Raw genomic sequence first — 22,579 nt, forward strand, 5'->3', positions numbered from 1 at the left:
AGCGCAATGCACATCATACTCCTCAAGAACGGAATAACAGTCTCCAATAACATGCCCCTTTGTTACACAATTTAAGCAAAATATTAAAAAAAAATTAAGAACAAAGTAATTAATTAAAATTAAAATAACTTTTAAGTATTTGGAGTAGAAGGATAGAAGATTGGGTTCTTGGTTTGGTTAATTGGTATTCCGTATTCAAGTTTTTTTTTTCTGGTAATGATAAAGTGGGGCATGGACCGGGACATGCAGACATGTGAATCGTACAGGCTGATCCCGGTATTTAGTTTAGAGGCACACCAATGGACTATTGGGAGTGCATGACCATGATTTTCAAAATTCTGACTCGAGCAACACTCGCTAGCGCTCACATCGGTCTGCTTACTTTTCAACCAAAAAATCATAATTTTATTAAGGGGTTCCAGTGACACGGTACAGTCTAGTCTCAAACAAAAAATAATCCGTGCCAGGAAATGAGCTTTTTTATGGAAGATAGGCACAAGGTGACAACTGACAAGGCCAATGAGGCACCAATTTTTCTTGACTCGTTCCGATTCCAGCACATGGTTTCTATGGCCCGGCCCATGCCCGAATCTGAGAAAATCTGAGGTAGGTGTATCGTACCTAGACCTGGTTATTGGACAGGGTAGTCCAATGGATATAGGGTTAGGGTCAAGGTAATAGGGCTTTTATTGGGCAGGGATCTTATTGGACAGGGCCTTTATTGGACAGGGTCATTATAGGGTCAAACTTATACTACAATTATTTTGAAAATTAAAATAGTAATGATACAAAAAATTACGTGTATAACTTCGTATTTACTTGTACTTGCACATGGCTTTTTTGTTTTTCATTTTTCATTCCTCGTTTATTGACCCGCCCACTAATGACCCGCTATTGACCCACGACCCGCTTTTGACCCGCCCATTATCGACCCGCTAAAAATGACCCTTTCAATACCCGACCCTCTTTTGACCCGCACCGACCCTGACCTGCCCCGCCCGATTACCAGGTCTAATCGTACCCGATAACCGGAAGCATCCAAAAAAATTCCAAGCTAGATACGATTGACTGACAATTGCAATATTGCATTACTCCTCAGTTTCTTGTCTATTCCTCTCTTCTCAAATCATCTTTCTTCACTCTCTTTCCTCATCAAACATCTTCCATGGCAAACGCCTGGAGAAGAGATCGATCGTCAAATCTCCTATCCCCAAACTCTCTCTTCATACTCCTTTCTCTCTCCTTCCTCCTTCTCCTCCTCTTCTTCCTCTCTTCTAAATCCTCAAATCTCACTAATAACCCCACCTCAGATTTCAAAATCTCCCTAAATCCCTTCACCTCCAAACTTCCACCATTTAATTGCTTTAAATCTCCGCAATCTCACCCAGTAATCGCCAACATTGTTGAAGGTGTCAAATACCCTTTTCTTTACTCGCTCTCTGATCTTGGAAACTTGCCTGAAAAACCCCATAAAAATATCCAGAGAATTCTCAAGAAGAAGCCCTTTAAAAAGCCTGACATTTCTTCTACTGTTCAGGAACTTCTGGGTAAGTATCAGGCTGAGGGTAAAAATGGGATTTTTGTTGATGTGGGTGCAAATGTCGGTATGGCTAGTTTTGCTGCTGCTGTGATGGGTTTTCGGGTTTTGGCATTTGAACCTGTTTTTGAGAATTTGCAGAGGATTTGTGATGGGATTCACTTCAATCGAGTTGGGGAATTTGTTACTGTTTTTGACGCTGCCGCATCTGATCGTTTTGGGAGTATAACTTTCCATAAGGTACTATTTTTACAATCTTGATGATCTAATTTTTATGGGTTTATGGAATTTGGAGTTTTGTGTTTTCTGGGTTGAAGAAATTTGATGTGTGTTTGCTGACATTGATGATATCATGATGTGGGAGTTCATAAGAAACTGGAAATTGTGGTGAATTTGTTTGTGTTTAGTCATGAAAATCATCAATTCATCACTTGTGAAATTGCGAATTGTTTGTTGGAAAGTGTTACGTCATGAAAATCATCAATTCATCACTTGTGAAATTGCGAATTGTTTGTCAGAAAGTGTTTAGTCCTGTGGTTGAAGTATTTGCGGAGTTTCTTTGCAAATTGGTGAAGTATAGTATACGTTTATGATATTTGGGTGAATGAAAATGATAGTATGTGACTGATTTATCTAAATTTGGTAGTGCTTTGAAAATTTTATGACATGGAGTTGGTAATTCGATGTGTTAGAATTGTGATGACCATTGGATTTATTGCTTTACATAGAAACTTTAGAATGGATGTTGTTGTGTGGAATGTGGCACTCTAGCAGGAGCATTTGGCAATATCTGAGTGGTAAAACTAGAAGATGGTATAAACTTTAGATTCTGATCTCTGTTTTAGACGTTGCTATGAAACTTGCTGTGTGGAATAGGACTAATTGCTCTGAGAATACTCGAAAAACTGCAACTGTGCAAGTACCATGAGACTTACTATGTATAGGTATATGTGGAAGGGACATGGGAGTTCTAAGGCTCCGTTTGGTAGGGCGTAAAACGTTTTCATGGAAAACGATTTTCCTCTTTTCAATCATTTTACGTTGTTTGGTTGGGTAAGGGATGAAAAATAATTTTCCATGACTCCCTCAAAGGTGGAAAACCATTTTCCATTTGAAAGGGAGGTAAACCACTTTTCCTTCTTTCCTCCTTACCTCCCTCTCCTTTCTTGCCCTCAATCTTCACCATCTTCTCTCATTTTCCTTTAAAGTTACCAAACAAAGGAAAACTAGTTTGCAATTGTGTTTTCCTTTGAAAAATGTTTTCCATGAAAAATCATTTTACATTGAAAACGTTTTACGCTCTACCAAACGGAGCCTAAATGTCTAAAATGACAGATGCCTTCAAACTGACTAGGTTTGGAATTTCCGGTCTCCCTTTTGTGCGGAAAAATCTTCGTTACACAACTACCGTTTTTACATATACGGAGTACAGTATGTAATCATTTCGAGTTTAAAAGAAACTACATTTGGACAAATGTTAGAGTGTTTTGTGAAGTAGGGTAATAGCCTAATAGGACATGTTTTTGAGGCGTTTGTTCTTCATAGTCTGGTACTCCTAGTTCATTGTGAAATAGGCTTAACCTTGTTGAGAAAAGAGAGAGATGCATATCTATTACCTTGCAGGCCTGCACCATGGTTTAACTTCTACTTTCTGGTTGACTTCTCATGTTTGTCTTATGGTGAACCAAGTTTTGGTTTAGTTTTGGTGCCATCCCGAACTTTTATAAGTTGGCTGTATGATTTTATTGCTATGCAGATCCTTTCCAAAAATTTTGTGCTGTTGCTATGCGTTTATATGTTCCATAAATTTTTGGTTGTGACCAACCAATATTTTTTGTAAATTACAGAGTAAAGCCTTAGGGCTTGATCAGTTTAACAGTCGTCTATTATGTTGCTTGACTGAGTTGACTCGCTTCGTTCTAAACCACAAGTACTTCTTGCAAAGTTTCCTAATCATTGTAAACAATTACTCCGTATATGCTTATATCAAAATTCCCTGTGGTTGGCAGCTAGTTGGTCGGCTAGATAACAGTGCTGTTTCTGCTGCTGGTGCGAAGTTGGCATTTAAATCAAATGAAGAGATAGCGGTTGAAGTGAAGACCATACCACTTGATGAAATTATACCAGATTCAGAACCTGTGCTTCTGCTTAAAATTGATGTTCAAGGCTGGGAATATCATGTTTTGAAGGGTGCCAAAAAGCTACTCTCTAGAAAAGGAGTTGAAGCCCCTTATTTGATATACGAAGAAGATGAACGCTTGTTGCAAGCAAGTAACACAACGGCCAAAGAAATCCGAGACTTCCTAGGGAGTGTGGGTTATGTTGATTGCACTATGCATGGTACTGATGCTCATTGTACCAAGAAGATTTGAGGTATGACTGAAATTTCTTGCTAGAAATACATAGTCTAGTCCACCCAAGTGAGAAGTTTGTAAGTTCTAAAGAATCACTATGCAACACTCAGAACAAACATACGAAGTGGGACAAAGCAGGAATTCTTTGTTGGTGACCGGATAACTAATTACCTATACTGATATTGTACTGATTAATCTGTTGAGGGTCAGCCAAAGTAGGATTACTTATGGCTGTGGGAAATTGTTGTTATCTGCATTTTCCACTATCAGTTATGTGAGCTAAACTGATAAGAGATAGAGGTAGAAACAGGATCTAGGCAGCTCTGTATGGAGCTTGTAATTGATTTCATTAATGTCCTAATGATTATTATTCTTTGATCCATGTCCTGTATTGTTTTACCTTTTTTAAAATGTAAACTTTTAAATCATATATAACCAGAAGCAGGTTCTTGAATTGGATCCATTTTTACTTCTTGACTACGTTTTAGTTTTATTTCTAAAGTTCTGATTCCTTGTACATTAAGCACCATGTGCAGAAAGAATCGAAATATTCTTAAATATGGAATTCAGTTGGTGATGTTAGTGGTAGAATGATAGCATCATGTTTAGATGTTTAGAGGACAATACATGGCCAGTTTCCCCATTAAACCCCCCCCCCCCCCCCCCCCCCCCAAACAAAGGTACACCCTTTCGTTTATCTGATGTAGTGTCTGCGTGAATAGAGCTTAAGAAGCGGCAGCAGTGCTTCAGCAAGAAACCACGCAGAACGCATAACAAACAGAAAGAATCACTATGTAGTTGTCATTTACGCCTTGTGGGAACTAAAGATACACAGATATCACACGCAGGAAGTTCTGAGATGTTTTAGAGTGACAGAAAAAAGTAACCACAATGATTGTATGAAAATAAATTTGGATTATCATATATCAGTAGGCAACTACTGTGGTCATACCATTCTACTCATAACTTTAACTCAGAATCACTGAGCTCAAGTCTTCACGTCGATTTTGGGCCACTGGTTTCTGATGGACCTGATCGCTCTACCATGACATCATAGAGTTGCTTTCCATTCTGTTTCACCAGAAATAATCAAATTTCTTATCAAAATCTAACATAACAAAAACTGAAAATTAAGAAACTCCTGTCCCTTTTCTTTCTCTGAGTCCACTTGTTTTCATCAGTCAAAACTCAAAGCTAACAGAAATAGGAAATATAGGTTCAGTTGGTACTCACAAATATTATAGGGAAGAAGTGAATTTGTCCTTCTGGCTTGGTTTGTGTTTCTTTGAAATACACCAAGATAGGGAAATTTGGCCACCAGAACTCCCAGTTTACGAATGTGGAGTACCTAAAACACGTCTCAACAGTTAATTTTTCCAGCTAATAAAATCCATTGAGTGTTAGTATAGATGTTACTTACTTCCAACGATTCTTGCCGCCCACAAAAACATTTTCTTCTGATTCCTTGAGCTCAGAACCCACTTTCACCTCCTACAATCATACAACCAGGATAAAAAAGAAGTTCCTATGCATTTTAGTGTAATGTAACAGAAGAAAAAGCCACAAATTTGGGGGGAGCTAGAGCAGACTAACCAAAGCTTCATCATCAAAGACAAACCTGACCCTTGTAGCCTGGAATAAAAAGAAATAACATAATGAAATGCTCTGGGGAGCAATCTGTTTCTGGAAATACTACGTTTCTGAACTTAACTGACAGACACTAGCAAGAGTAGATATTTAAATCCTGATGATACCTGAACAAGAAGAAGTAATCCAAGAAGACCTACTGGAACTGCTGCTAGTAGATTGTCAGTATAAACTAAAGCACCTGTTGCACCTGTTATCATCATGTAAAAGAACGAAAAGCAACAAACTCAGAATACAGTTGACAGGAAGAGTGCACTTGTTAGGTATCATCACGAAGAAGAGAAATCCATGACCGTCGGGGGTTATATAGCCAATTTTCCAACTCTCAATCAGAACCAAAAGAATACACCATAACAAGAACATTCACATTCTCCAGATAAGACATACTTCAAATCTATAAGCATGTGTAGGAGAATAGATATAGTAGTACACCATTAAAATGCATGTAGAACGCGGAAGAACCCACCAAGCAGGACGATAGGTATTCGATAATCTGGGTCAGGTACCACAGTTTCCCTCTTGGTCTTAGCTTTCACTTTCCTTCCAAACTGCAAAATGTCAACTCATTTTCATTACTTGTCCTGATTCATGTACAAGAACAGATTCTTCTAAATCAAGCTATGCTGAAGTTAACTCTCATTTTTTGTTGCTACAATTTGATGCTTTCCTATGCCTAAACATTACTAGAGTCGAGTAAGCTTCCATCCTAAAATCAATTGGCAAAAGGAGAGGTCGGCCACTAAACTTCTGCTATAGTTGAGTCAAATTGAATAATGCATCACAATGTACAAAAAATGGAAGGATAGTAGTTTCTATACCAGTGAGGTGATTGAGACACTCTTGTTTCTGCAATTCTGAGTAATCCCTTTCTGAACAAGACTTGGATTTCTTAACAATTCCCCAAAGAGTGAGCTATTGAACTTTCCTATAGCTCTTTCACTTACTTCTCTATCTGCTCAAAACCAACACATAATCAAATGTTCCATTACAATTTTATAGACATGAATTCAAGCCCAAAAAAAAAAAAAGTTCTTTTACCCAAAACATCAAGTTTTGTGACAAAAAACCATCTACAGATTATAAACATAAACAACAACAACAACAACAACAAGGCCTAACGTCCTTAATTTAAAAGGATGGGGTCAGCTGCATAAAACGATATCACATAAACAATCATTATACAAAATTAAAGCTAATAATAGCATAAAGAAATATTATAAACAGCAAAAAAGAGGGAAAATGGCATACTCTGAGAAGGATGGAAAAGTGGAGTAGCCAAGAACAGAGAAGTGGCCATTTCTCTTTTCCCTCCTTTGGCTTCTGATGAGACTGAGTTTTACCCTCTTTGATTTTTGTGCCCAGAAAATAGAAAACAAAATGGAAGGTTGTTGTTTTCCTGGGGAAAACAGTTAGCTAGGCATATAGTAATTTACCATTTTGCCCTCAATGTTACAATTTTGCTCAACTTTGACTCTCTTTCTCTCTCATGCATGGCACCCTTACGGTAAACTCCCGTGACTTTTAACATTTATTGAAGTAAGTGAATTGTCTAGATTTTTGTCTTAAAGTTGAGTTCTTGTCTAAATCTTGAATTCTTGATCAATTGGGGATCTTGTGTTGTTATAATATGGTTTTAATTTATACTAATGTTGCCGAATATTATAAAGGCGATTAGGATGATTGAGATGAATAATTTGATCGTTTATAATTTACAACTTTGTTATCTACAATAATACTATAAATATAAACTATTATTTCTCGTATTGATGCAATGTCATTGGCGCATTTAGAAAGTATAGATAGTGGGGTCACTACTTATACATTAATGAAAAATTAACTAAACCTAAATATTTATAAGAAAATTAGTGAAACAACTAGAATTAGGTAATTTTTTTGACAAGTCAACATACACTCCCTCCGCAACTGGATGGCATGATCTTTGTAGGGAGCGATTACTCTTCAAGTACATTTGTATACTTTGTATCCAATAACTTGGCAGTGTAGTTTAGCAAAGCCTCATATAGCCAATGTTTACGGTAATGTTTGTTCATCCGATCGCTCTCAATTTTGTTTTAATTTGTTTATTTTGAATGGTATTGAATGATATGTTTGATATTGGAGTCCATCATAGTATAATCATTGATTTTGACATAACATCAACATTAGTTATTACAGCTTATTGAACATGTAACAAATATCCGAGGCACTTTTATAAATTGTGATGGTAGAAGCAATTATAAAACGATGTTTGTCCATCAAACCGCTCTCAAATTCCTTTTTTATTCGTTTAGTTTGTATTGGTATTGAATGATATGTTTGAGATTGAAGTCGTATAATCATTGATTTTGACATAAAATCTCCAGTAAGTTATTATGGTGCGCGGAAGGCGCCACTTACATTCGAGACACTTTTATGAATTGTGATGGTAGGAGCAATTATAAAACAATATTTGTCCATCAGATCGCCCTCAAATTTCTTTTGTTCGTATATTTTAAATGGTATTGAATAATTTGTTTGCGATTGGAGTCGTATAATCATTGATTTGACATAAACAACATTGAGTTATTACATTTTTATCAGATGCGACGCCTAAAATCGTTGCATTAGGCATCAAAAACCGTCGCATTAGACCTAATGCGACGACAAATGACCCTTGCATCCGGTGGCGTTGCATTAGGCCTAATGCGACGATCAGTGACCTAATGCTACGGGAAATTAATACCGTCGCATTAGAGAAACATCTAATGCGACGGTCCTTAGATGGGGTGTCGCATTAGTTCTTTAGCTAATGCGACTGGCATTTTAGCTAATGCGACGGTTATTTTAGCTAATGCGATGATTATTTTAGCTAATGCGACGGATATCTACGATGGCTTTAAGAAATAATGCAACACGTTTTAGCCTAATGCAATGGTAATTTATTGTCAAAATAAATCTGTTGAGCACCTAATGCAACGGGTTTATTTATTCATAATAAATAATAATAATATTATTATTTAAGAAATGATGCCAATAACAAAAGAATTTCATTGACTTAAAAAGTAATATTACAATATTAGTGCCCATAGGACACATGCATTACAAAATAGTTGTTCACTAATTATTTAGTGTTTTTAATGACAAAAATACATAAAACTAAAATCCATAGCCTCCTAATTCAACATTACTGGAAATCATAAAATGCCCCCAAAACAAACAAGAGCCTCCACCGTTCCATTTGCTAGATCTACATTTCTTCTCCATTTAGCTCACCATGCTCCTGCAAGTTTAAATCACGAATGGGCACAAGTTAAAAATGGTACACTAGCTAAAACATGATAAATAATATGGATTATGGACAATACAACCTGCGATTATGGATGGAGTGTGCTAAAGGGAAGTTTAATCGCTGATGATAAAACACCAATTAGATCAGGGGATGAAGGTGTAGAATTCCATTCAGTACAGGTCTCTACAGTTGAATTGTCCTTTGATCAAATTAAACAAATCAAAACAACAAAAGGAGCGGTTAGATCCCCTTTACTTTATATGTATCAACTGTATTGAAATGGAATCTTTTACAATAAAGATGCATGATGCAGCTACTAACATGACCAGCTTACTTCTGCAGACTATAAATGATGTGCTTATTGGTATAATTTTATATGAGACTCAATTATACATGGAAGCAGCAGGAAAAGAATTTGGCACTTCTGAAAGAACAACATTGTTGCTTAACACTCTAACATCAATGGTTACAAGTCCATGGAATACATGGTTAAAACTAACTCTGAAACTAAATGGGGAAACCAGTTTGCAGTTTTACATGTCATACTACCTTAATTATTCAATGATAAATCTTCCAAACCCCTGCAATTTATTTTTGAAGCACGGAAAACCATTAAGAGGGAGAGAAGTTCTTTGGTTGTCTATCTCACTGGTCAGAGCTTGAAGCTTTTAAGAAAATACAGAGGTCCTGAGGTGCGTGAATGATCATCTTTCACTATGTTAATACTGCCGAGTTCCCCATTTGTTTATGCTTGACAATGGTTTCAATAAGAAAGCTAATATTAAAACAAGTACACGTGTATTCTTTATGGTACATTGTTTTTTCTCAGCAGGTTATGTATATTCAGACTGAAATCCTTCCCAAAATTAACAACAAATCAACCAAAGACTTAAACATCAACTCTCAATTTTAACACCAAAACTCAGCGAGTGAAGGAAAATTATCGTTAATGTGAAATTAATACGGGGTACTAAATTAGATTAGGCCGGCATCAGATTTGAAATATGTAAGAACACCCTTTCATGTCTGCATTTATCCTGTCTGGCTCATGATTTTGGCTCATAACAAAATCTAAATTAATATCAGAATCATATACTAGTACTTTCCTATTAAACGGGATATGGTTTATTCACAACCCAAATCTCCAGCCGGTTACAACCTGATTTATACTTCTGATGTATGAAAAGGAGAACACTTATAGTTCTAGATTTTTAATCATATGCTAGTACTTTCCTATTAAACAGAATATGGTTTATTCACAACCCAAATCTCCAGCCGGTTACAACCTGATTTATACTTCTGATGTATGAAAAAGAGAATATTTTTAGTTCTAGATTTTGTAATGTAGAATACCAAAGTGAGAAAACATGATCACGGAATAGGGGCTTTGATTTCTTCCTGAAGAAAGATAAGATATTGATTTTATTGCTTATAGAGTATGTGCACATGTATTCTTAGGCATACTCAGACGATTCAATATTGACTTGCCTCGTCACTAATCTATCCTAAAGTAATATAGCAAAATGAACTAACCCTTTCTTCAAACAGTTCATGATAACTATCCCTTGAGTATTGGTGGCAATCTATTATTTTTTGATAAGTTAATATGAAAACAACCGTGACCATAAGTATTTACAAAGGAAGACACCCTACCTCAGCAACAAAACAAACAAAAACAACAAGAAAACCAAATAAAACAATAACACCAGACACTCAAACTAAAGCCACAGCAACAAAACAAAATGGCAAGCTAACCCAAAGAACACCCCCAAAAACACAGGTATTTGAATCTTAACTTGCTATATCAAGTTCGCCTCAACTTCCACATCATTGAAAAGATACATTAATCCTTCACCGGAGTAAACAAACAATATAACATCACAGAACCATACTCTTAGTGTAGCCATTAATATATAGTTACATGTAATTTGGGACAGTCCTGCCAAAAATAACTGATGAACTTGATTATAACCTGAATAATTCAAAAACAACTCAAGAACAACCTAGAGGCATTATTCTCGCGATCATTTCGGCTAATGAATAATATACACAATACATCAACATGTAGGCAATGACAATTAGAAGCTGCAAAAACCAATTATTGCCAAAATTACTTGAAGCAAGAGGGAAATCAAAGCGCTATGAGAGAAAAAAAATATTAATTTAAGTGGATAAAAAGAAGCGAAGGGTAAAAAAAACCCCGAGATTCTCAATTATATATGCTATTCAGAAAATTAGTCACGAAACAAATAGTAAGATGAAGAAAATGGAACAATTAACTTGAAATTAGGGCTAATTAAAGGTTGCAAAACGACCAAATATCCAAATTCCCAGAAAAAAGAGGAAAAATCAGGCTAACATCATATGATTTGAAAAGAAAACACCCTAATACGAGAAAAGAATCAAAAATGTATTATTTACCCCCAAATCCTTCATCTTCATTTGAAATCTTTCATCTTCCTCTCGTTCTTAATCAGTGAATAAAGAATTACACAATTGGAGAAGACTAGAGGAAATCAAGGAAGGAACTAGAAATAACATACCTTTTAAGGTCTTTTCAATGAAATACCAGTTGAAATTGGAGCAACATTTACTTGCAATTGTTGTCGGAGCGACGACCAGATCGAATTATACAGGCGAGTCCCTCAACGGCAGAAGAAGGTTGCGGGACAGCGGAACAAGGTTGCGGGAGGTAAGAAAGGGGAAATAGGGTTCCTTACTCCTCTACATTTTCTCTCTCTTCTACGTTCAATTGCGGTTTAAAATTATACGAAGTATTTAGGGGAAAAGAGTGTGAATTCGGCGCGGCCAATAAATTTGACTGTAGGTATTTTCAACGGTCGCTGCATTAGCCTTGTCAAATTTAATTGCCCATGAATATTTGAAGGGCTAATGCAACGGTAAAGAAGATGTCGTCGTATTAGATTGACTAATGTCACGGTTTGGTAGTGGTCGTTGCATTAGCAACACATAATGCAACGGTATTGAGGTGAGGCGTTGTATTAGCTCATTAAGAGGCGTCGCATTTGATCGAAAATGTAGTAGTGTGTACAGTCTACTTAACACACCACAAGTATCTGAAGCACTTTTGTGAATTGTCATGGTAAGAGCAATTATAAAACAATATTTGTCCGTCAGACCGCCCTCAAATTTCTTTTGTTCGTTTACTTTAAATGGTATTGAATTATATGTTTTAGATTGGAGTCGTATAATCATTGATTTGACATAATCAACATTGAGTATTACGGTCTACTTAACACGCCACAAGTATACCAATTGAGGTTGGCATGAGTGGTTAAGGGTCTCTTGCTCCTTAACCAAGGTCTCGGGTTCGAGCCTTGAGAATGGAAAAAATCTCAACTGGGAGGGATACTGCCCATCAGGTATCCATACAAACTTCCGCGGGAGATTAGTCCACTCGCCGAAGGCGGTGGGAACTCCTCGTAGTAGAACCCAAAAAAAAAAAAAACACCATCTTATTAAATAATACATCTAATTTACCCTATGACCCACCATCCTATTAAACAAATGATTTCAGAAACCCACACCGCCTCCTATCCCCCAAAATGACATGGTCCCCACTTGTTTACTTAATAAAATATCTATCTACCCCACTTGCTTTATTATTTTATTTCATTCAATTCTTCTTCTTAATACTCGTGTCCGGCCAAATGTATCTCTTAAATAAATACGGAGGGAGTATTACGGTTGTCTATTGAACGCGCTATAAATTTCCGAGACACTTTTGTGAATTGTGATGGTAGTATAATCTTAACATAAATTAAGTTATTACGGTTGTCTATTGAACGCGCTATAAATTTCCGAGACACTTTTGTGAATTGTGATGGTAGGAGCAACGACAACATAACAACTTTAATCCACTTGTCGAAGGCGTTGGGAACCCCTTGTAATATAACAAAAAAAAACAAAATGACATACTTCCTCCTTTCCGAAAATATTGCACCATTTGTTTTTTACACTATTCACACTACGAGTTTGGCCATTTTTTGTGATTCGTACGTAAGGAAATTTTAGTCATTTGTGGTCATGTTAGATTCATGTCGATATATATTTTCTAAATATTAATTTTTTATATTTTTTATTTGCACACGATTTGAGATATTAAGAGTCAAAATAGCGATTAAAGGAGTAAAAGTCAACCATGGTGCGATATTTACGGAACGGGAGAAGTATTAGGAATGCCTACAAAACAAAATAAAAAATCAAAAGGTGAATATCTAGATATTTGAGGTGATCTTGAATTTCAGATACTAGAAGAAAGCTAACTACCTTATCTTAGCTTCCTCTATTTCCCTCGCAACCACCAGCTTACTCAACAGTGAACACTACTCTTATCTCCCTCTCTCTTTCTCTCTCTTCTTTCTCTCTCCTCTCTCTCTCTCTCTCTCCATAACCATGGCGCAATCTATGTGTTTTAGTCCCATAACTTCAGTTAGCAGCAGCCCATTAAAACCAGGTTCATTCTTTGTCTCTGAAATTTACATAAACTGCTGAATTGTTTGAGTTTTTGTCTTAAAGTTGAGTTCCTTTTAGTTCAAATTATACTAATGTTTCCTTTTTGTTTAACAATAATTGTTGTAGGGGCTTTAATTGGAAATAATTCTGGTATTGTAAAGATTGTTCAAGGATTACCCAAATTGGGTTCTGCAAGATTTCAATCCATTGAGGTTAAGGTGAGAATCCTTTACATTATTATTGAAAATTCACTTCATTTTCAAATTTCAATCATAGAACGGGCCTGTTGTATAACAAAAATTGTTGCAACGAGCTAAGGCTCTCCAACTATATAAATTGGGAGTAATTTTTTTGCAAAAATGTGGCTTTATGTGATTTCAGCCAACAACATATGTTGTATGCAATACACTTATTGTACACAAGACCTACATTTTTTATGTTAGTTGTAACTTTGAATTGTTGAATTGGATTTAGAATGAAATGAAATCAATGTTTCCAAACACGAACTTTTGGGTAATTGAAATGAAATCAATGTTTCCAAACACGACCCTAGGTAATTGAAATGAAATCAATGTTTCCAAACACGACCTTAGGTAATTGAAATGAATTCAAGGTACTTAATGCATATTTGAGGGTTTAGGCCCGTTCTATGATTTGAGGGCTCCTTAGTCCTTAATCTGTGTGCAACAACTTTAAGTGATGCGCTACAATATGATACAAAAGGAGTATGAACGGACATTACCCAGCCCATTAGGAACTAGAAAGGGTTGTATTAGGTAGGCGGCTACCATTGATGGTACTTTGGCAAGGAACAGAAAGTTTGACAGTTTTGAGAATCATATGTGAAACTTAAGAAGATTGGTGGATCTCAGTTTCTTTATTGCTTTATAGATAAGCCATACTTGGTTTTATGCTTATTTTTTCACACAGCATTAATCATTTTAACTGGGTTAAACAGGCAGAAGACCAAAAAACCTACAGTGGCAGTGCAGGCACCAAGACAAATAGCATAGTGTGTGCTGCATGTGACGGAAATGGTATGTTGAATCCTTTATTACTTGTACTTATTTTGCTCAATTCGGAACTGTGATCATATATCTTCTACTTATTTTCACTCCATTGTCATAAACTGACGATCATCTGACAAGTCTTAGTGCCTGTATCGGATGAAAGCTCTTATCTGATGGACTAATAAACCGTTTTACATAAAACTACCAGGTGCAAAGTTATGTACACAGTGTGAGGGAGAAGGTGTGAACTCCCAAGATCATTTTAACGGACAGTATAAGGCTGGTGGATTATGTTGGCTTTGCAGGTATGCTATCAACCCGCTTTTTTATTACAGAATGTGGTGAAATATGCATTAGTATTAACAAGTTTTTGAGCTAATGTTTTCTTCTGTGTTGCAGAGGGAAAAGGGAGATTCTGTGTGGAGACTGTAACGGGGCTGGCTTTATAGGTGGATTTATGAGTACATTCGACGAGTGAGGGCCTTTGAAAGGATTAAAGAATTTCTGTTGTATAATTGAAGCAGGGTTATGTAATCACTATGGATCAGTAGATAGAAATTTCTGTTGTATTATCATTTTGACATGTTTTCTTTACTAGTATCGTGCTGAAAGTTGTAACAAAGTACAACAGTTTTGAATTTTTAACGCGTTTTATGCAAGAACTAATGATGTTTAAATGCTAATAATATGGACTGGTTGGGGACAAAAGAGCAGGAAAAAGAAAACTTTGGAATGAAAAAGGAAATTTCGCGTCAGGTAGGGGTCGAACCTACGACCTAGTTTTAGAATTGATAAGTTATAACATAACTAGAAATGGTAAAAAAGAAGGAAATTTCGCGTCAGGTAGGGGTCGAACCTACGACCTTCTGCTTAGGAAACAGACGCTCTATCCACTGAGCTACAGACGCTGATGCTGATAGTTTTAGAGTTGATAATTTATAACTATTTAGAAATGGTAAAAAAGAAGGAAATTCGCGTCAGGTAGGGGTCGAACCTACGACCTTCTGCTTAGGAAACAGACGCTCTATCCACTGAGCTACAGACGCAATTGATGTTATGGTATGTCGTTTTATTTTCCTTGTTACAAATAAAGCAAGCTGTTGCGTGAGCGCCTCACTCTCCCTTTATTTTATTTACAACGTTTGTTTATTTAGGTATGTCGTTTTATTTTTCTTGATGGTTATAAATAAAGCAAGTACCAATAAGGTAGGATGTTTATTTCATAGTGAAATAATAGTGTATTGGTAGGACCAAAACATACAAATTTATAATTTCTCCGTTTATTTTATTTACAACGTTTGTCACTTTTACGCATACCAATGCACATATTTGATCATTAATATCTTTAATTATCTTTAAGTATAGATTATAAAAGTTTGATATTTTGAAAATAAACATTGAGATGAATCCAACATAACTATGATTATTTTACCCGATTTTATCCGAACCTGAACAAATCAAAAAGTAATAGGTCAAAACCCGACCAAACACGTTTTGACCCTACCGATTGAAAATCATTGTATTTATAGTAATAAAATGATATTATGAGTAATTTTAAGCATAGAAAACAAGTTAGTTGTTATAATTGTTGGGTGTAATATAAATTTAATTTGAATTATACGCCATTTTAGGTTTGAATTTCACTAAATATAACTTGTGTAAGAAAATTTGTTAATTTGTGCCCATATTTTGTATATTTATTACCTAAATTAATGAAAAACGTAATACACATTTTAAAATTTCTCAACCCGTTAGATCGACCAGAACTCGAAAGTTCTGGGTCATGAACAAGCATTTGTAAACCCAAACCCGAAAGTGATCGGTCCAAATTAACCCGTATCGGAAATTTCTACAACCCAACCTGACCGACCCGTTTGACAGGTCTAGTCTCCGGGGGGCATATTAGGGCTTAGAATTGCCCTACCGTCCCAAAACCCCTATGTGGGTCGTTGCTTAGGTGATATAATTGTACAAGTACGTACTACTCCCTCTGTCCCTTAATATCCGCACCGATTTGACCGGTGCGGTATTTAGGACATTTGAATTGACTTATTAATTTAATGGGTCTTAGTTGATACTGGAGTATTTTTTTTAACATAGAAAATGTGTAAGGGGTAGGAAGTGGTGAGAATTTTTAAATGATTTTTTGTAGGGAGTATGTGTGTAGTGGAATAGTAGGTAAGTGTGAGAAATAATATAATATTGGTAAAAATTTCCATTTATAGAAACGGTGCATGTATTAATGGACGACCCAAAAAAGAAGGCGGTGCGAGTATTAAGGGACGGAGGGAGTATTATCTTTAATCTTGAATTGATGAAAAATGCAAAAGTATAAAAATGCATAAAAATATAGAAGTACAAGGAGTATCAAAGTAGAACCACTAGTAAGTAGTAACCAAGTACGGATGAACCCCTGCAACCCCACAAACCCTCTTATGTCTTGTGTTTAAAATACGATTCAAGTGTTTCAGATCAAGCACCGTTGGAACGCGAGAAACAGCAGTGCTACAAGGGTCATGATAAGGGTGCTTAATTGAGGTTTATTATAGCCCTGAGAGGAAGATCCTGCAGTCACCAAGAGTAATATTGGGTTAGCTAATATTTTAATTATGCTAAAATCATGGTGACTCTAATTTAAGGACATATAATGAGGCATATAACCAAACCTCTTTGGCTTAGCTCACACTATCTGCCTGCTTTAGTTTCAGACTTTCAGACCATCTAATGTTTCAGCGCTCAGTCATGAGGTACGGTACTGCACTCTCAATTATGAAGCGCTGCAAGTACTACTCTGATGTCTCCGAATCAGAACAAATAGAACCTCTTCTAAGTTGTAACCAACCCTTTAATTTTCAATCACTTTCTCCTATTTTCTTATTTAATTACTAGCAACGTAAGGCAATAAAAGAACGTGCTTCTATTCTAAAACCAATTCAAAACAAGCACGAAAAACACTAGGGCTAAAATAAGGGTACTGTTATACCCTTGACTTGAGTGGATGATCCTGCAGTCATGAAGAATAATAGTAGTGGGTTAGATGCATTTTTCAACTACAGTGATTGTAAGCTATGCTAATGTAAGCTAAATGTGTGATTACTAGATTGAAAAAGGACAACAAATGAGCGATAACCAAACCTCCTCGGGATGGGCTGTTATTATGTCCGAGGACCTTAGTATTCAGACCATCAAGTGTTTTAGCGTTCATCCAAGGGGTTTAGCTGTACTCTCATTTCTGAAGCACTGCGATTACTACTCTGATATTACCAGTCATACCAGATCATAACATATATGGTAAACATAAGTAACAGTACTAGCTAACTCAAGTGCTTCATCACAAAGGCAATCCAGTATCCAATAACTGAATTTTGCAGGCAGTTTTATGGGCTAGGGTCATTAACCCAAGTCATTAACCCAAGAGAGGATTCTTCCGCGCGCTATTCAACATTTCGCAAGGAAATTTCCTTAAAAAGAAGCTGACAGATTATAACAAAATCAATTGAGAATAGAAATGACAAGAAAGCCATCTTTCTTAGACCCCTCCATTTCAATTCAGGCGATAGGGACAGGATTATAGGGAAGGAAAGGCAGCTTTCCTTGGTCCTATTTGGACAATTTGGAAATTCCTAAATACTCCATAATTTATAAGCTCTTATTCAAAAGACCCTCTTTGTCCACTTCTTCCTCTCCTTTTGCTTCTTGGTCAGTGCTCACTTCACTCCTTTAGTAAACAAAACATTAGCTTCTTCGGGAATTCGGAAGTGGGTCCGATAGTAGAGGCCAGACTTCAAAGGGTTTTTTTTTTCTGTGAGAGAATATTATTCATTCTACTAATGAATCATTTTAACCACTCCTTGCTATAGAGGTTTGTTATCATAGGTTGAACCTCTAGAGACCAGTCTGACGAAAAAAATTGTAACTGTAACAGCTGACGAGACAAGATTTCCCTTTCTCCTTCCACAACCCAAAGAAAAGAAATCACAAAACCAAAATCCTACATAAATTAGCCGAGTAAACAAGTATCATGTGACTAATATACTGAGAATCACAAACCCAATCATCAAGAAACCTTCAACAAAAATAAAGGTTCATGATTTCCTAGCAACATAAGCACTAAATCTTCAGGTTACTCACACCATAATTCCTCCATACATTAAACAACATGCAAAAAATATATATATCAAAGTAGAGTAGAACCACTAGTAGCCAAGTAGGGATGAACCGATGAAGCACCCACCCTGGCACCCCAAAAAACCTCTATTCTTCAATCACTTTTTCCTATCTTTTGGTTTAGTTCCCAAGCAAGTGAAAGGATGTCTTGTGTTTATAGTGCGATTAAAGTGTTCAGAACAAGCACCATTCGAACGTGAGAAACAGCAGTGCTACAAGGGTCATGATAAGGGTGCTTAATGGAGGTTTATAACCTTGAGAAGAAGACCCTGCAGCCACCAAGAGCGATAGTGAGTTAGCTAATATTTTAACTATGCTCAAATTATGGCGACTCTTAGCTACTATACTCTATTTAAGGAAAATAGGACATATATTGAGCATTGAACCAAACCTCTATAGCTTAGCTTACACTATCTGACTGCTGCCTTAGTTTCAGACCATCTAATATTTCACCGCTCAGTCAAGACTCAAGAGGTTACTGCACCCTTAATTATGAAGCGCTACAAGTACTACTATGATGTTCTCAACCAGAAGAAACATAATCCAACATGGTATGAGGGGTAAGCATAAGAAAAATAGTTAACGTGTTTCAGCACAAAGGCAATTCATTATCCAGTTACTGGCTGTTTCAAGGGTTCAGATTATAAACAAAGTTCTATTTAGATTTTACAGATATTTACACAAACACAAGCTAAGAGATGGGAGAGGGGGGGAGGATTCGCTTAACTTTTTCTATTCAAGATTTTGCTCGGATGTTACCCTGAAAAAGAAGCTAAGTGAGAGATAAAACAAAAGCAATTGAGAATAAAATGACAAGAATTCTCTCTTTCCTCAACCCCTCCATTTCAATGATGTGGTAGGGGCTAGATATAAGGGAGGAAAGGCAACTTTCCTTTCTCCTATATGGATAGTTTAGACAGTTCAAGACAATAGGGGCCTAGGATATGAGTCAGCAACACGGCCTAGCGTATTTGTCCACTCTTTACTCTCCTCTTCCTTCATGCTCACTTCTCTGTATTTGCAGACAAAGTTTGGCTTCTGCAGGAATTTCAAGTTTGGGTCTGACCAATTCAAAAGGTTTCCTTTGTGGAGCACCATTATTCATTCTACCAATGAAGTATTCTAAAAGGTTATCTTTGTAGGTTGTACCGCTAGATACCAGTCGTTACAGTCTCATTCTATCCTTGACAAACTAAAAACGAAACTTCAAAACTATAGCAAGCTAATGAGACAAGATTTCCTCCCCCCCCCCCCCCCCCCCCCCCCCCTCTTTTCCCACCAAAGAAAAAGAATCATAAACCCGAAATTCAGAGGAGAAGGAAAGTTTCTTATGCAAATCCTACACTGAATCTATTGTTCGAATGCATCACAACTCAAAAGAGTAGGTGCTTATTGGCAATAAATTAAGATGTAGTAAAAACTGAAGCAGAATACACCAGGTAAAAAGCTGTGAAAGAAGCCAGGTTGGACATCGCACACCACAGGAAAAATTAATCCCTCTAAACAAATTTAGCAGGACACCAACACCATTAAACATGACATCGACACCATTTAGAAACTACAAGTCATATGTCGAAGTCTGATTTTACTACTAGCTTTGTGTGGTAGAGTCGACATAAAGATTAGAAGACTGGCATGAGTATTTCAAATGAAGCTAAAACATGGTATTGACAGTTGACAAGCATGGAGACATAAGAGGCATTGAGCAACAAAGAAACGAATAATTCATTAACATAAGACAAAACAAATCCAATACGAAATCCCAATCGGAGCATATCATAAGATTTAAGTCTTGCAGCATTATGTTCACTGAACAAAGGTGCAAAATAATCTCAAATACACAGCTGTCACAAAACACACTAGTACAAGAAAGATAATTAAGCAAGATTTTGTTCTTATTTATATATCATGACAGCTCAAATTACTCATCTTCTCTGGATCTACATTAACGAAGAGGCAAACGCACCATTGCAATAATTGTACCCGAACCAAACATCGCTTTGTATCCAACTGTTGTATTTGAAGGTCACGGTCCTTATATACGGGCTGGAAATCCGCACACTCTGTACCTTCCAGCCATCATATCCCCTCCGGTAAAGGTACACATAGCATACATCATATGTACATGGGCCGGTTACATCATAGGTATCCGTTGAGCACGCCTCGAAAGCACGAGCAGACGGATTATCAATCCTTGGCACATACACCTATAGTTACAAGAATGTGCCAGTTAATATAAACATTTGTGGACTACATCAAAATATATGACATACCCACCAACCATCAGAATCTGTGACAAACCCACCAACCACAATATGATGTTTCTTCTATTTTTCCATTTCCCAAAATTTATCGAGTGATTGTTCATTACCTAGTACAGTACTAAACAAGCCAGATTTACCTAAGTTTCTAAAGAATGTTAAAATCAATTAATTAAACCATAATCTAAAAACACCCACTAAGAAAAATCTGATATGTTTCATAAAAAGTTTCAATTTTTTTTTCTTTTCTCCTCTATTCAACTGCAGGGTAGCAACTACACATTCATATCATTACAAATCACTAACTAATTACTCATTCAATAAGAAAAGGGCAATAATAAACAAATTTTCAATTCAGAAAATACCCATTAATCAAAAATTGACTTTGTAGATTTCAGAACAATGAAATTAACATATTTTCATTAAAAATTAACAAAGTTAAAGTAAGATACCTGATTCCCATAAGCATCGCCAAAAGAAAGACTAATTTGATCTCTAGTGTAAGATACCGAATTGCAGCTTGTTTTGATTTCAACTCTGAAAGTGCAGCTTGAAGCACTTGTCTAAAACGTTGACAATAAATTAATTATAAGAAGAAGAAAAAAAAGCACCCAAAAGGCAAAATAGTGATTAGATCATACTTTTTTCAAAAAACGGTGAAAAAGGACAAAAATAAACGCAAGTAAAGTAATTTATTAATTACCAGATTAGGCTTAATCCTGAGAGAAAGAAGAGGGAGTTCTGATTCAGTATCAGTAGAAGGGATGGATGATGATGAAGCGTGGATTAAGATGATGGAAAAAAGGGCCAGGAAAATATGGAATCTCGCCATTGTTTAATTTTTTTTGGTTAATTTCCTGAGTGCAAAATTCTCAGTAAATTAATGGGAGAAAATGTGGATTAATGGCAGCAAAATAAGTTATTTATACAGGAAGTCAGCAGTCAGTAACACGTTTCTCTCATATTATTCATCAATGATAAATCCAAGGTTTTGGACCATTTTTTTTTAAGTGTTTGGAGACTTGGAGTTGGACAAATATTCCACACCTTCAACTCCTTCGAGGCTTTAAGGGGTCATCGAGGTAACCTTGTATTAAACGAAAGAGTTCACTATTACAGACCTAACAACCAATTGATTGTTGGTTAAGTGGAATTCGGATCAGCTCTAAGGGTGAACCGGGTGATACACCAAGAAAAAAAAAACAAAAAACAAACCTAACACACTAAGCAAGTTTCGGAGGTTGTTCAGGACCATTTAAGGTTTTTTTTTATATAATTATCATTATTTTGTTTTGTATAAATTGTTTTTACGACTTATAAAAATCGAAAAATTATATTTTACCATCTAAAATTAAAACTTGTATTTTATCACCATAAGAAATATAAAAACTTATATTTTACCACTTTAAGAAATATAAAAACTTATTTTTACCACCAGAAAATAGAGCAATAGATGAAACCGTATGTGGAACCCATTAATTCAATTATTCTCCAAATTTTTACACCTCGTCTGCAATCTTGTGAATTCATGGAAAGAAAGGAAGTAGGAAAAGAAGAGAGTTAAATACATGAAATCATGGAAGAATAGAAAAATTAGAAATATTACCGTTATTGTAGCCCTCACATAACGGTTTCATCTATTTTTCTGTTTCCAGGTGGTAAAAGATAAGTTTTATATTTTTCGGATTTTTCATGAAATACCCCTCAATTTTCACGAAATTCACCAAATGCCCCTCAACTTTCAGAAATTCACCAAATGCCCCTTACCTTTAATATAATACCCAAACTACCCTTACTAATGACGCGCCGTTAGTCCGCCGTTAGTCTGCCGTTAGCCTACTTTTCTAATTCACCAAATG

At 36.1% G+C, this 22,579-nt stretch overlaps 4 protein-coding genes, 1 long non-coding RNA gene and 2 other non-coding genes across 9 annotated transcripts; 2 read left to right on the forward strand and 5 right to left on the reverse strand.

The window, feature by feature from the left end:
• Positions 1-1,081: 1,081 nt before the first annotated feature.
• LOC110776561 (uncharacterized) lies at positions 1,082-4,345 on the forward strand. The gene is made up of 2 exons (XM_021981119.2): positions 1,082-1,777; positions 3,547-4,345. Exons 1-2 carry the CDS (start codon positions 1,166-1,168, stop codon positions 3,907-3,909), a joined length of 975 nt encoding a protein of 324 aa, XP_021836811.2. The 5' UTR covers positions 1,082-1,165; the 3' UTR covers positions 3,910-4,345.
• A 317-nt stretch (positions 4,346-4,662) lies between these two features.
• On the reverse strand, positions 4,663-6,945 carry LOC110776562 (uncharacterized). Its single transcript, XM_021981120.2, has 8 exons — positions 6,787-6,945; positions 6,357-6,490; positions 6,005-6,086; positions 5,646-5,728; positions 5,485-5,523; positions 5,312-5,382; positions 5,125-5,239; positions 4,663-4,962 (listed from the first exon to the last, which is right to left on the reverse strand). The coding sequence occupies exons 1-8, from the start codon at positions 6,833-6,835 to the stop codon at positions 4,888-4,890; spliced, it is 648 nt and encodes a 215-aa protein (XP_021836812.2). The 5' UTR covers positions 6,836-6,945; the 3' UTR covers positions 4,663-4,887.
• A 1,597-nt stretch (positions 6,946-8,542) lies between these two features.
• LOC130467954 (uncharacterized) lies at positions 8,543-11,824 on the reverse strand. 2 transcript variants are annotated; one of them, XR_008928079.1, is made up of 3 exons: positions 11,350-11,638; positions 8,886-9,005; positions 8,543-8,797 (listed from the first exon to the last, which is right to left on the reverse strand). It is a non-coding gene; the product is annotated as an uncharacterized lncRNA (long non-coding RNA). The 2 variants fall into 2 exon arrangements; XR_008928078.1 differs by having other exon boundaries at positions 8,543-9,005; positions 11,350-11,824.
• Positions 11,825-13,105: 1,281 nt separating this feature from the next.
• Positions 13,106-14,954, forward strand: LOC110776566 (protein BUNDLE SHEATH DEFECTIVE 2, chloroplastic). Its single transcript, XM_021981127.2, has 5 exons — positions 13,106-13,283; positions 13,409-13,500; positions 14,241-14,319; positions 14,501-14,597; positions 14,692-14,954. The coding sequence occupies exons 1-5, from the start codon at positions 13,223-13,225 to the stop codon at positions 14,768-14,770; spliced, it is 408 nt and encodes a 135-aa protein (XP_021836819.1). The 5' UTR covers positions 13,106-13,222; the 3' UTR covers positions 14,771-14,954.
• Positions 14,955-15,127: 173 nt separating this feature from the next.
• Positions 15,128-15,200, reverse strand: TRNAR-CCU (transfer RNA arginine (anticodon CCU)). Its single transcript has one exon. It is a non-coding gene; the product is annotated as a tRNA-Arg (tRNA).
• Positions 15,201-15,265: 65 nt separating this feature from the next.
• Positions 15,266-15,338, reverse strand: TRNAR-CCU (transfer RNA arginine (anticodon CCU)). The gene has a single exon. It is a non-coding gene; the product is annotated as a tRNA-Arg (tRNA).
• A 1,286-nt stretch (positions 15,339-16,624) lies between these two features.
• On the reverse strand, positions 16,625-21,755 carry LOC110776564 (embryo-specific protein ATS3A). 2 transcript variants are annotated; one of them, XM_021981122.2, is made up of 4 exons: positions 21,424-21,755; positions 21,173-21,283; positions 20,426-20,666; positions 16,625-16,857 (listed from the first exon to the last, which is right to left on the reverse strand). In XM_021981122.2, the coding sequence occupies exons 1-4, from the start codon at positions 21,550-21,552 to the stop codon at positions 16,760-16,762; spliced, it is 579 nt and encodes a 192-aa protein (XP_021836814.1). In that variant the 5' UTR covers positions 21,553-21,755; the 3' UTR covers positions 16,625-16,759. The 2 variants fall into 2 exon arrangements, with proteins under 2 accessions (XP_021836814.1, XP_021836816.1); XM_021981124.2 differs by lacking the exon at positions 16,625-16,857 and adding an exon at positions 18,268-18,728.
• Positions 21,756-22,579: the final 824 nt, after the last annotated feature.

Source organism: Spinacia oleracea, chromosome 2 (assembly GCF_020520425.1).
Source record: "Spinacia oleracea cultivar Varoflay chromosome 2, BTI_SOV_V1, whole genome shotgun sequence".
Classification (NCBI taxonomy): Eukaryota; Viridiplantae; Streptophyta; class Magnoliopsida; order Caryophyllales; family Amaranthaceae; genus Spinacia; species Spinacia oleracea.

Bases quoted from the DNA above. Each gene is read 5' to 3' on its own strand.
- LOC110776564 (XM_021981122.2), bottom strand. From the start codon at position 21,552: ATGGCGAGATTCCATATTTTCCTGGCCCTTTTTTCCATCATCTTAATC. The intron at 21,284-21,423 runs GTAATTAATAAA...TCAACGTTTTAG, and splicing joins TCAGGATTAAGCCTAATCTG to ACAAGTGCTTCAAGCTGCAC. The intron at 20,667-21,172 runs GTATCTTACTTT...TTGTAACTATAG, and splicing joins GCGATGCTTATGGGAATCAG to GTGTATGTGCCAAGGATTGA.
- LOC110776566 (XM_021981127.2), top strand. From the start codon at position 13,223: ATGGCGCAATCTATGTGTTTTAGTCCCATAACTTCAGTTAGCAGCAGC. The intron at 14,320-14,500 runs GTATGTTGAATC...TAAAACTACCAG, and splicing joins TGCTGCATGTGACGGAAATG to GTGCAAAGTTATGTACACAG. The intron at 14,598-14,691 runs GTATGCTATCAA...TCTGTGTTGCAG, and splicing joins GGATTATGTTGGCTTTGCAG to AGGGAAAAGGGAGATTCTGT.
- LOC110776561 (XM_021981119.2), top strand. From the start codon at position 1,166: ATGGCAAACGCCTGGAGAAGAGATCGATCGTCAAATCTCCTATCCCCA. The intron at 1,778-3,546 runs GTACTATTTTTA...TGTGGTTGGCAG, and splicing joins GGAGTATAACTTTCCATAAG to CTAGTTGGTCGGCTAGATAA.
- LOC110776562 (XM_021981120.2), bottom strand. From the start codon at position 6,835: ATGGCCACTTCTCTGTTCTTGGCTACTCCACTTTTCCATCCTTCTCAG. The intron at 5,524-5,645 runs GTATCATCAGGA...TTTTTATTCCAG, and splicing joins GATTACTTCTTCTTGTTCAG to GCTACAAGGGTCAGGTTTGT. The intron at 4,963-5,124 runs GTGAGTACCAAC...CTGGTGAAACAG, and splicing joins ACTTCTTCCCTATAATATTT to AATGGAAAGCAACTCTATGA.